This window comes from Zeus faber (genome assembly GCF_960531495.2).
Source record: "Zeus faber genome assembly, chromosome: 5".
NCBI lineage: Eukaryota > Metazoa > Chordata > Actinopteri > Zeiformes > Zeidae > Zeus > Zeus faber.
Genome location: NC_137192.1, coordinates 29758419 through 29770918, shown reverse-complemented (window position 1 = coordinate 29770918; position 12500 = coordinate 29758419). Strand labels below are relative to the sequence as shown.

Here is a 12500-nt window from a genome sequence, read left to right as displayed (position 1 = left end):
AGAGGGATGGCTGTAGAAAATGTGCTCTCGCTGTGTCCTCTCGGGGCTGGGCTCCAGCGTTCTGATCACAAGTGCATCGCTCTCAGTGTGTAATAGGAAAGTCTGCTGATTCCAATCGGCGCTTCAGCGACGTACACTGGAGTGTAGTAATCCAACACAAGGTTAGGAACATGCGTGTGTGCTACAGTACGTGGCGGAAGGCAAATCAATCATCGTGTGTTTTTTGTGTGTGTGGCCACTTAAGTGCAACTGCAAGTGTGTGTGTGCGTGTGCGTGTGCGTGTGTGTGTGTGTGTGTGTGTGTGTGCGTTTGTATGTGTGTATGTTCCAACTGCACATCCCACATATATTTTCAGCCTAGGCCTAAATTATGGGTTTAACATTCTTGCGGCTTTGCAAATATTTTTAATTAATCTAATTGGGTTTGGATAACATTTGGGTGCAATCAGGAGGGGATGTTGTGAAGGTCGTGTGCCAGAGAAGTGTTTGAAGATAATTGGAGCCAGGGACGCTGTGTGTGAGTCTGTGTGTGTGTGTGTGTGTGTGTGTCTATCTATGTGTGCATCCGGTTTGGTGGAGGACTGAAAGGAAAGATGGGAGACAGGGATGGAGTAATAATAATAATAATAATAATAATAATAATAATAATAATAATAATAATAATAACAATAATGATGATGATGATGATAATAATAATAATAATGATAATAATAATGATAATAATAATTAAAATAATGATAATAATAATAACAACCAGAATCTGGAAACACATGGTGAAATTGTGAGGTGCTTGGATCAAGAAAGGAGGGGAATTCTATATTATATCATTATATAAAAATAAATTAAATAATTGTATATACTCCAAAAACAAAGATGGTAAAACTGTAAAATACTTGGACTTCCGATTCTGCTAAACAGAAAGCTTTAGGAAAGAAAATGGATTGAAAACAATCGATCCTGTTCATGTTAAATGTTGGAGACTCTTTGTCACACGAGTGACACTGCATTTGAAATGACTGTATGATGTATGCATGAACAATGCATGGTAATGACTCACTTTCTACTGATGAGGGACAAGTTTTACAGAGATGTATGTGTGTGTGGGGGTGGGGCACACTGTTCTCACCTTGAACCTGGATGACTCTCTGTAAAGACGCTACAGCGTTGCCACAAGGCTTCTGGTGCAGGATGGACTGGGCCAATGGCTCCACCTGGACACACACACACACACACACACACACACACACACACACACACACACACACACACACACAGACGCACAAACACAGACACAGACACACAGACACACACGCACGCTGATCATGGCTGAATTGGGACCTTGAAGTTATAAAATCTCACAGACTCTGAAACAGACCAGAGTGACAAAATGGAAAAACAAGCAACCGCTGCAGATCGCCAGACCCCATCGGTGCTTCTCGGAGCGGAAGCAGAAGATGGGACGTGGCAACGTTCTCCTCCCTGAACCCAGCCTCGCCTCGCCTTCAAACGCGACAGCATCCTCACGGGATCCCCTCACCTCCAGGCCCAGCAGCGCCCTGGTGCAAGCTTCGGACGCGTCACAAATGGCGGTGAGGTCGTGACCCCCCTCCAACGCCAGGACCACGCGTCCGCCGGCGAGGGACATCAGCTGACGGGTCAGAAATCCGAAACCTGGCACGACGTGTAAAACACACACGGAAAGAGAGAGTTGAGATAAGTGCTACCCATCGGTACGCACCAAAATAACAAGGCATGATTTGTATTCATTTGCGTCTCAGTCTGCATCCTCTGGGTCTCCGGACCCTCCCTGATGTTTCGTCTCGGCGAGCAGACGTTGTGTATTTTGTGAACGATCGGCGACGGGCGGCGCCGCCAGGGGCCTGGAACTCACACTTGGCCGAAACCTTGTAGCCGCCCAGCTCCGGCGGGTGTCCTTCCACCGCATCGAAGCCGGCCGACACCAGCACCACGTCAGGGGAGAACTCGTGTGCGATGGGCATCACTACGGTCCTGGAGAGAGGGGACGGACAACGTTGTGTGAAGCCGCTGGGACGTCAACTGTTGCGGAGGAGATTTCTCACTGTAAAGCCCGTCGGTAATAATAAATAGTAATAATAATAATAAGAAGAAGATGAATAAATAATAAATAAATAATAATAATAATAATAATTATAATAATAATAACTTACATTTATATAGCACTGGGCTACACGTCCAAATACCGAGAGTAGGGAAAGGAAATTCCATAAAGCCTCATCTTATTTATTTTCAGATTTATTTATTTATTAATATTAGCCCTAACTATCTGCGATGCTTGCATGAAATATTCAAAATCCCATGTTAAAGAATTAATTAGAGGTTCAACACATTTGACATTTCCTTGCTTTCACGTTCATGTTCTTATGTCGATTAAGCACATTTTAGTATTTTTAGAGCTGATACAGCTTATTGTGCGTAATCACCGGGAGTCGTGACATTTCGCTGCAAATATGTATGACCGTATGTATATGGATGTGACAAATAACCTCTTGAACTGGAACTTATTACAGCCTGACATTGCCCAGACCACTTCACAAACGCGCATTACTCTGGAACCTCTCAGTTTGTTTTTCGATTTTCAAGGGGCGTTTTCAAATGTCTCTGGACGCCATTGGATAGAACCACCACCAATCGGAGCAAGGGGAACGCGCTACGCGGCGCATGGCGACCGGACGGTCCCGGTTTTCGGGCCGTGTGTGCCGAGTCCCGACAGATATCTGTGAAACACTAAAATGTCCCCGTTTTCAACAGTCACCCCCAAATTTGCGCCGCTCCCCATGCGCCCTCTCCAGTACGCACGGAGAGGGAGCAATCGGGGCGCAATTTCCCGCCACGCGTTGCCGTGCCCCGTTCTTCTAAATAAAACAAATAAAAATGGTGTGTTTGTATTTTCGATGTTTTTTTGTTGAAACGGGTTCGAACGGCGGGGGTTGGAGACGTATCTGCCAGAGCAAATAAAACATGAGTTGGCAGATCCGGCTGGTTCCCAGGCTGATGTTTTTTATAAGTTAATGTGATAAAACTTAAACAGTCCCGACTTCCTATTCTGTGAGATTCAGAGAGGCTGGCGTGTTGCGTAACGTGGCAACAGGAGGCGAAAAAAACCCCCAAACCAAAACAACAAAAACATGAAGGCTTTTAAAAATTAGAAAACATTTTACATTCGGGATATTTAGCATTTGGTACCACCGCAGGCATTCACCATCAAACATTTGCAAACAGTCGCGACAGTCGACGCGGGAGCCCGACGCGGGGAGGAGAAATTGGACGTCTGCCTTGGCGGCTGATATATCGGGTTACCACCGACAGGAGCTTCCTCGTCGTCCTCATTTGTTCCAATGAAGACGCGAGGGACGCTTAATAGACGCAGAAATCCGACGAGGCGTCGGGGGATACCCGCGCCGAGCGACGTGTCAACAGGGAGGTTTGATCGTCCTGGAAACCTGACGGGCGGGAAATAAACATGAATGGCCGTGAGACTCACAGTGTGGAACGCACATGCTCTCATAAGGAACATCACACGGTCGTGACTTCCGCGGGGGTGGACGGAATAAGGGAAAACACCGCATGAGAAGGCAGCAATTAAATCGCGGTTATAAATCCGGCTTCCGCGGCAACGCGAGGCGGGTCACCAATTAGCGGCGCGCGTGTCGGCGAGAAAGGAAGCCCGACGGCATCTTGATCCGCGGACCTTCCGGGGCGGCACGACCCCAGTCGACCAAAAAACGCGAATGATTTCGTTGCATCGCGACGGCACGCGACGGCACGCGGACGTGAACCGCATGAGCGAGCCGCATCGGCGGAAGGGCCCTGGCGGTCACCGGCTCAGCGACAGCGACGGCGCGGGGGCCCCAGCGTATCGATACAGCAAAAGTTCGGCCTCCAACACCGTCGCAGGGGTTGAACCAGGATCTCTGAAAGCTGCCCCGGAAACCCCTTCTCCAGCACGCGCGGGCGGGTGACCGGGGTGTAGGCGGCGCGGGACCTGAACCCCTGGGCACCTGGAAAAAAACATGTGTTCTTATGAGTCATCCTTCACCGTATTGCCTCAATCCAGACGGGTTCATGTTTTGGAGAAAGCCAAAGGACGCCCTCAGCCCGCGACGTCTTTTGCTGTTAAACAAGGTGGGGGATCCATAATATTATGGGCAGCCATCTCGTGGGAGTCGCTGAGTCCAATAATACCCCCGCGTGGTCATTTAACAGCCAAGGACTATGAGGGCATTTTACAAGACCAGGTGCAAACGCTGTTCCCTTACGATGTTCCCTTGTTCCAGGATGATAATGCCGCCATGCGCACCGCTAAACAAACCCAAGAGCGGTTTCGTGGACGCCAGCGTGCAGCCCATGGCCTCCCATGACCCTCCCCAGCCACCTGAGCCCAACGTCATTGAGCCTTTATGGGTTCTGGAGCGAAAAAAAGGGCATTCATCTCGTGTAGCAACGTAAGTAAATCCCGACAATAAATCACGCTTATATATTGAAATTTATTTCACGGTCTGACTATTTTTCATTCCCCTGTGTTTCCGAACCTAAACCTTATTTTTTGATCACTGGGAACCAGGGGCCGAGATTCGGCCGGAACGCGGGGGCAACTGAAAAATGAGGTTTAACTTAAAAAATGTTCCCTTAACACAACTGTTAATATACACCCTTTTCTAAGTGCGCTGGCTTATAAGACGGCTCATCCATTTCCCTCAGCTCCAATCACTTTGCTGGAAGCGCCGCTGGTCGGTAGCCAACTGCAGTGGCCGCGTTGTTTTACGACCTGGAAGCTCGTTGGTGGTCGAATCACCGGCGTCGCTCAGGTGCGAATGTTTGTTTGCAGCGCATAGGTTCCTGATTAGTGCATCGGCAGTTCGTATTTTACACGCGAGCCAATGACACCGAGAGGCAGGAATCAGGGCCGGGACGTATCTGGACTGTGACGCCCGCACATATCTTCTCCCCTGCTCCCCTGGGACCACTTCCCCCGAGTTCCCCTGCTCCTCTCATCCTCACTCTGCCGCTGCCAGTGATTTAGCAAGCGCAGACGGCTCATGGGGGCGTTTGATTCTCCCTCTCTCTCTCTCTCTTGCTCTCTCTCTCTCTCGCTTTCTCTCTCTCTCCCTCTCTCTCTCTCTCTCTCTCTCTCTCTCTCTCTCTCTCTCTCTCTCTCTCCCTCGCTCGCTTGCTCGCTCTCTGCGGCAGTTCAAAGGCGTTTGTGAGGCGTCTGGTTCCTATTAGGAGCTCGTCCCTCTTCTCACGTCACTGACAGCCAGCCATCTGGGATCCATTGGGCTTAATTACGCCGCCTTTGGATTCTCTAACAATGCACCCCCTGCCCCCCCCCCCCCCACCGACCCCCCCCCCCCCCCAACCTCCCCCCGCCCGCCCCCGCCCTCCCCCTCCCTACCTCCTCTCTGATCCCCCTCCCGCCACGCCACGCCAGGAACCCTCCGTGTTTGTGCCCTTTCTCTCTCTCTCTCTCTCTCTCTCTCTCTCTCTCTCGCTCAAAAAATAATAATAATAATAAATAAAAAAAAATGCAAACGCAAACATGCGCTCGCACAAGCACGCCGCCATGCACGGCCCCAAAACACAGAAATGAAGCGCAGCACATGCGAGTGCTTGTGTGTTTTGCGCCGCCGTGCTACTGGTGATTAGACTGACAAAGAACGCTGACCTTCTGAGTGGTCCCCCTCTGACGGGTGTGCGCGCAGACGCACTTTGAGGCAAGCACGCACACACACGCACGCGCGCGCACACACACGCGCGCGCACACACGCACACACACACACACACACACACACACAGTTGCACACACACACACACACACACACACACACACACACACAGCGCCGTGACAGTCACCGCCGCGTCGAGCCCTCTCCCGATGACACCGCGCTGCCAATATCCTCGACCACAATATTTTCCGTGTCGCTAATACACACCCAAAAACAGACACACATCATCGGCAGTCACACTCTGGCCCGGCTATCTATCACATCCCGGAGAGAGAGAGAGAGAGACAGAGAGAGAGAGACAGAGAGAGAGAGAGAGAGAGAGAGAGAGAAGCGAAGTCTGGAAAACTTTGCTCTCCCAAAAAATCCTGTATCTAAATTAAATCACGGGACTGGCACCGCACTCCAGACTCCGGGTCTAAACATGAGTTCACCATGCATTAAATTCGCTCCGTGCGAACGTCATGTACGGTGCCGTATCTGCGGCGGCGCATCCGAGAGACGGGGCAAAACGAATACGTTCAAGCTGCGCGCTGGAGAGCCCACAGAGAGCCCCGCCGTGCCGGCCGGAGGGACGGTGGCGCGGCCGGCGGAGGCTGGGACGGGAGAGCGCCGTCGCGTACGGTTTCCGTCCCCCCGGACGAAACCACGGCGCACCGCCAGCGCTCCCTCCCCCTCTCCACCTCCGCCCCACCCACCCCGATAGCCTCCAGAGGAGCAGCGATCCCGCACCGGGCGGCGTATCGGGGGGGGGATTACAGCGGGGCTCGTCCATTAGCATCCTTCCTGCGACGAGGGGCCCACCCACTGCGCGGCGGCGCTTGCAGCGCCGCGCGGACCTCACATGCCGTTTAATCGCCTGGTGGCGAGCCAGCGTTGCCGACGGAAACACCCGGGAGTTCGCCGCAGCGCAGCGCGGGAACCCACATCACATCCACCCAGCGGGAAGAGGTGGCGGAGGAACGGGAGCGGGTCGCGGGCGGGGGGGTGGGGGTGAAGCGGAACGGCGGCATTAGGAGGGTGAGGAAATGGCTGGTGAATCATGAGAACGCAACCGCTGGTGCCGCAGCTCCTGTGGTGACGTGACGAGCTTGGACGCAGAGTGCGAGCGCGGAGCACTCTGCCGTCGGACGCCACTTGTTTGACCTCCGATTTTGGAGGCTTTTTAAAAAACATATTGTGTTTTTTATTTTTTTTACCTGAAAGCAGCCAGGTACTCTGCGTCGCCCATGGGAGGCTCCAAGCCGCCGGTCCACGCCACATTCACATTGAAGCCCTTGCCCGCCCCGGTACCAATCTGAATGGAGGGAGAGAGAGAGATAGAAAGAGAGAGAGAGAGAGAGGGAGCTTTTCTCAGCGGTTTGGATATGTACGTGTCTGACGTGACTCTCAGCCGTGGCGTAGTCTTTACAGCGAGCCTCGCTGAGAGCCGGGCAACCGTGCAGCAATGACAGATTTGTGTCAAATGTTCACAAAATCAGCACCGCTGTTGCAAAAGCAAAATTACAGCGTTGGAGCAAAAGCGACTGCGTATTTTTCACCAACACGAGAGAGTGATTACGATTCCCAAATGCAAGACGGATGACTATTAATTCAACACCCCTGTCCCTCCATTTTGACTTTATATATAATTTGCCAATGGGCTGATAAATCACTCAAAAGCCACAACAGAGCTTCATCCCAGAAAATGGTTTACGGCTGTATTGGGACTTATTCCCTATTTGCCACTTGCCGATATTCTCAGATTAGAGCGGTTATTAAAATGCCACGCGGAGCCAAGGGATCTCTCCTTGGTTTGACCTCGCGTACTGGAGGCAGAGGACGACTGGAGGCCCGGGTCTTGGAAGGAACGGCCCAAGACATTCCTGCCTCAGCCTTTGTAGTTGGGCTAGCAGCTATTTAGCTGTTCTCCGAGCCCTTCATCATCAGTCAATGTGTCAGGTTGAGAGGAGAATCAGGAGGTTGACTGACACACTCTTGGCAACAAGGCGTGGTAATTTCCTTAGTGTGTGTGTTTGTGTGTGTGTGTGTGTGTGTCTGTGTGTGTGTGTGTGTGTGTGTTTGTGTGTATTTGTGTGTATTTGTGTGTGTGTGTGTGTGTGTGTGTGTGTGTGTGTGTGTGTTTGAGCGAGAATGCTAATCTGCACTGCAGAGCGTCTGACTCCACTCTTCTCTCAGCGGACGGGATGTTCACAGGGTAAACCAGAAACACATGAGCCTTCCGTCCTCTGCCAACTGGTAATGTACCCATATGCACACGGCAGCACATGCAGACGACACACACACACGCGCCCGTGCGCACACCCACACACACACACACGCACACACACACACACACACACACACGCACGCACACACGCACGCACGCACGCACGTACGCACGCACACATTTCTTCGCTCTTTCTTCCAAATCTCTTGCGCCCCTCTCGGTCCTTTTTCTCTTTCTCTTTCATGTTTCATGAGTTGCTGGAGTGGATTAGGCCTCAGCGCTCGGTGCTCCCTGTAACAGCTATGACATCACGGTCCGACCCCATGGCGCGTTCTATACCTACACGGGGGACAGCGCGGCTCCAGCGCTCCACCACACAGCGCTACGGAGGTCGAGGGGCCGTTTAGGGCAAAGCCACATCCAAGCCTCCGCCGCGTTTAATGCCCCCTCCCCCATCGGGAGATTTTATGGGAAAACATCAACTATTTTATCCTCATTATTGTTGGGGAGCCGGGGGGACGGGAGAAAGGGAGGCGGGGAGGGGGGCTTGAATGGATGTTTGATGCCACCGATGGCTGCTGTCAATTCATTTGACTGGGAATTTTCATCACACTTGGTTTGCGGCAAGACCACAATTGGGAGTCATAGGCTGTTGAATTTCCTGTACGCAAGCGTGGAAACGCAGCACTCCTGTGCATATCTGGCTGCACGTTTATCTCATAAAAGCACTTTCGTTCAATTGTGTTTCCAAAACAAATTCATTCAAATAAATCTTTTGCAAACACTCGTGGCTGAGTGGCATGGGCTTTGAATCCGAGAATTGTTGTTTTGCAGTTGTTTTGCAAGAGGCTTTGCGGAAATGACGAAAGGAAAAAAGGTGGGCGAATTCCTTTTGTCTGACTGGTGATGCCATCCATCTCTCTGATTATTCATTTTAGACACACCAAACCGCTCTAATACTTCAGCATTATGCAGGAGCGACAATGGCATCTTTTTTTTTTGCACAGTGGAGGCCAGAACCCATTTTTCCACTGATTCTGCAATTCTTTTTCCTCCAACTCGTATATTAAAAAGCTGATATGCCTTTTGAGAATGCCAACATGGCATTCCTTTGCACGACTGTTAAGAGGTGCTTTCGCCATCTTGTTGCGTCCTTAACGGCACCGTTTGAGCCGCAGTTCAGCGGAGCGCCACCCACCTCAGCAGGACCTCCGCTGCCGGGGAAGAACGTGCCGTGGTCGTAGCGATGCAGAGAGATGTAGAGCACGTTGGGGTCATCGTAGAAGACTTCCTGGGTGCCGTTGCCGTGGTGAACATCCTAGACATCGATCGAGAAGGAGGGCTATTAGGAGAATGCCAGGCTTTGGCAACATTTTTACCTGTAAATGAAGTTTGGGGGATCCTGCGTCATTTCCCTTTCGCTGTAATTTTGCCATTTTTCGATCTAGACGTCACAGGTTCTTTTGATACTTTGCTCTATTTTTCAAAATGAGCAAATATTGTTTTCGTCTGAAGGATGGGGCAAGTAAGCGAGGAGAGCCAAGCTTGTTAAACCTTCTGAGCTTTTCCGCGCCTGTAGCAAACACGTCTAACAGATATTATCTACATGCTCACAATAAGGACAGAGACAATTCATCCAGCTGCTAAATTCCTATCTGTACGACTGCTGTTTGTATTATTTGTGCGTATGTGAAGGGGAAGCGTGTATGTTTGCAGAGGTGGAAATCCCCAGGTCCAGAAAGTAAAAGACCTGCAATGTTTTTGCTCCAGCCGTGCACTGATCAGCGCATTCACTCACACGTTGTACCTCTGGGTCGATTCTAACAAGCAAGTCCACACGGTTGACTCCAAAACCCGGATTGGAATTTGACCTTCTGAACCTGGATTTTCCACCTCTGCATGTCTGCACAGTGTGTGTTTGTATTTGAATGCGTGTACTTTCAGCCTTTGAGTCCCTGGGTGCTGGGTGGGGGGGCTACACTCGGTACAGAGTTTCCGAAAGCAAACTCAGCGCATTGCATGCGTAGCGATCCACATGGGTGCGGTGGGAGCGCGGCCCGTTGTCGGCGGGGTGTCCTCCTCACCCAGTCCACGACGAGGACCTTGCTGACGTTGACTTTCTGCTGGAGCTGCTTGGCGGCGATGGCCACGGAGTTGAAGAAGCAGAAGCCCCTGTGGACACAGAGCCAGACGCACGGGGCGACACATGTGTTTATCAGGACGTCCCGACCACAATGATATCATGGCAGAGCCACGCGGGCCGAATAAATCTCAGTGACATTTCACCGGCGCTCATCCCCGACGCTCATCCAGAGGGGGAGTCATGTGGTCGACTTTAAGTCCGGCTAATCACGATCCCTGTGCCGTTACGCTCAGCGGGCAAGGTGGTATTATCGACTCACGAGGAACTACCTCAATTTGTGCATGGAATCTAAATATTTGCTGCGACAGGGTAAATTCACCCTGAGCTGCTCTGTAAGTCGTTCCCAAATGCTAACAAACAAAAAAAATTCTATTTCATAACAGACATTTTTATGCTGACGAGCCATTCCGCACTCCCCAGACTTTTTTGAGGCAAACAGAAAGAAAAAAAACAGACCGACTCCATCTTCTATCCATTTAAGATGCTGGCAAGAAATGTGGTTTCAAGGGCGAGATGTGAACTCACGACTCCCATCCTCGCAGCAAAGGTATGGGGGGGGGGTGTTGACGTATTAAAAAAACCAACAACAAAAAAAAACAAAAAAAAAAACATAAACAACGGAGGAATGCCGAACGCGTCGGCCGTGTCAGCACGGCTCGTAAATCTGGGCGAGCGTGCGTGGAAGGTTCATCATATCAGCCGTCAAAACCTCCCCTCATCAACAACAGTCATTATCATGCCGTAAATATCTAATGACAAGCGCTGCTGAGCACACACACACGCACACAAACACACACACACAAACACACACACACACTTAAACACAAACTTAAATGCTTTCCAGAAATTGAGGAGTGAAAGTAGTTTGCCTCGGGTGTCAGGCAGGTAACACAGCTTTTTATTAAAAAAAAAGGAAAAAAAAGTGTATTTGATCATTTAAAATGTTTCCAGAGCTCTCCTTGCTTTTGATATATCTGTGAGAATGTGTGTGGGTGTGTGTGCGCGCGTGTGTGTGCGCGCGCGTGTGTGCGCGTGTGTGTGTGTGCGTGTGTGTGTGTGTGTGTGTGTGTGTGTGTGTGTGTGTGTGTGTGTGTGTGTGTGTGTGTGTAAGCGTGTTCTACTGTACTCACTGTGGAGAGGAGGATGTTGCATGGTGTCCAGGAGGCCTCACCACTGCAAAACCATTCTAGGAAGGAAAGAAAGAACGAGTGAGAAAGAAAGAAAGAAAGAAAGAAAGAAAGAAAGAAAGAAAGAAAGAAAACAAGATCTTGTTGATTCCAGAGTGACTACAGCACCAGGGACGGACGGTTTAGAACCAGACATGTGCATCCAGATCGATGCCATCGGTGACATGTGGCTGAAGCAGCATGAGGGTCATTATTCGTCAGCCTTATGAGTCCTGCGGGCGGTGTTGCTATGGCAAAACACCGCCCGTACGACGGCGTTTCCACGCCGCGGGGGGTTGAGTGGAAGCGCGTTCACCTTCAGCTCTCCCTGCGCGACCTTCAGCGCCAGGTCTGTCACGCAGCCGGCGGCCGTCCTGGACGCCGTGGCTGTGTGCATATCGTTCCAGACGGTGTCGTTGTCCACCTGCCGGTCAGGGAGCGAGGCGAGACGGTGATCAGGAAAGAATTTGAAAAAAAACAACAAAAAAAAAAAACAACCCCCACCCTCCCCTCCCCAACCGACAACAAGAAGATGGCTGACGGCTAAAAGAGACAAGCAAAATAAAACAAACAAAAAGAGACAGAAAAACACTCTCCAACGTGCTGCTGATGAAAGCAAGCGCAAGAGAGACAGCGCTGGCAGCCGTGGCCCGGAATGATATTTACAGCGCAGCGCTGGACTCCGCGCGCGGTGGTGTGGTATTAATAATATGGCCGACAGATGATACATGAAAGGCAGATGCTCAAACAAAGCCTCCGTCGTCCTCGCAGAGCGGACGGATCCTCGGCCGCCCGGGCCCCGAGAGGCCGCACAACATGTGAGGCTGTGCCGTGCAGTGCGTGCGGTGCGTGCGGTGCCTGCATGTTGCTGCGGATGTGACGCTGGTCCCACTTTAAGACTCTTTAAATGAAATATTGAACCTTTCTCCTCCTTAGTATTTTTTACCCGTCGTACTTTAGGTCTGATAAGTTAACGCCTCCGGTTTTCTGTCCCTTTGTTTCACGTCCCCCTTCCGTCTCCGTTTTTTAACTGTTTTTAATGTCTCGTACTGTATGGAGATAATTTCGGCAGCTTATCCCGTGGCAATAAAATTGACCTGACTTGCGGGTGGAGGTTTGGTCCGCGCTGGGCTGGAAACATTCCTCTGATCGCCATCGCACTGATGACTTTGACCTCTGCTGATAACGCCGCATCTCGCTGGGGAAACTCCTACTTTCCGT

At 51.0% G+C, this 12500-nt stretch overlaps 1 protein-coding gene across 1 annotated transcript in view; it reads right to left on the bottom strand.

Annotated features, from left to right (window-relative positions):
- The window catches only part of LOC307230392 (histone deacetylase 7-like), a 50288-nt gene that overhangs the window by 5187 nt on the left and 32601 nt on the right, over window positions 1-12500 (bottom strand). The window contains exons 16-23 of the mRNA XM_080000750.1: window positions 11596-11703; window positions 11244-11299; window positions 10055-10142; window positions 9169-9288; window positions 6961-7058; window positions 1891-2009; window positions 1537-1670; window positions 1126-1210 (exon numbers count right to left, since the gene is read on the bottom strand). Coding sequence (XP_079856876.1) covers window positions 1126-1210; window positions 1537-1670; window positions 1891-2009; window positions 6961-7058; window positions 9169-9288; window positions 10055-10142; window positions 11244-11299; window positions 11596-11703 — 808 coding nt within the window. The remainder of the gene's footprint in view (window positions 1-1125; window positions 1211-1536; window positions 1671-1890; window positions 2010-6960; window positions 7059-9168; window positions 9289-10054; window positions 10143-11243; window positions 11300-11595; window positions 11704-12500) is intronic.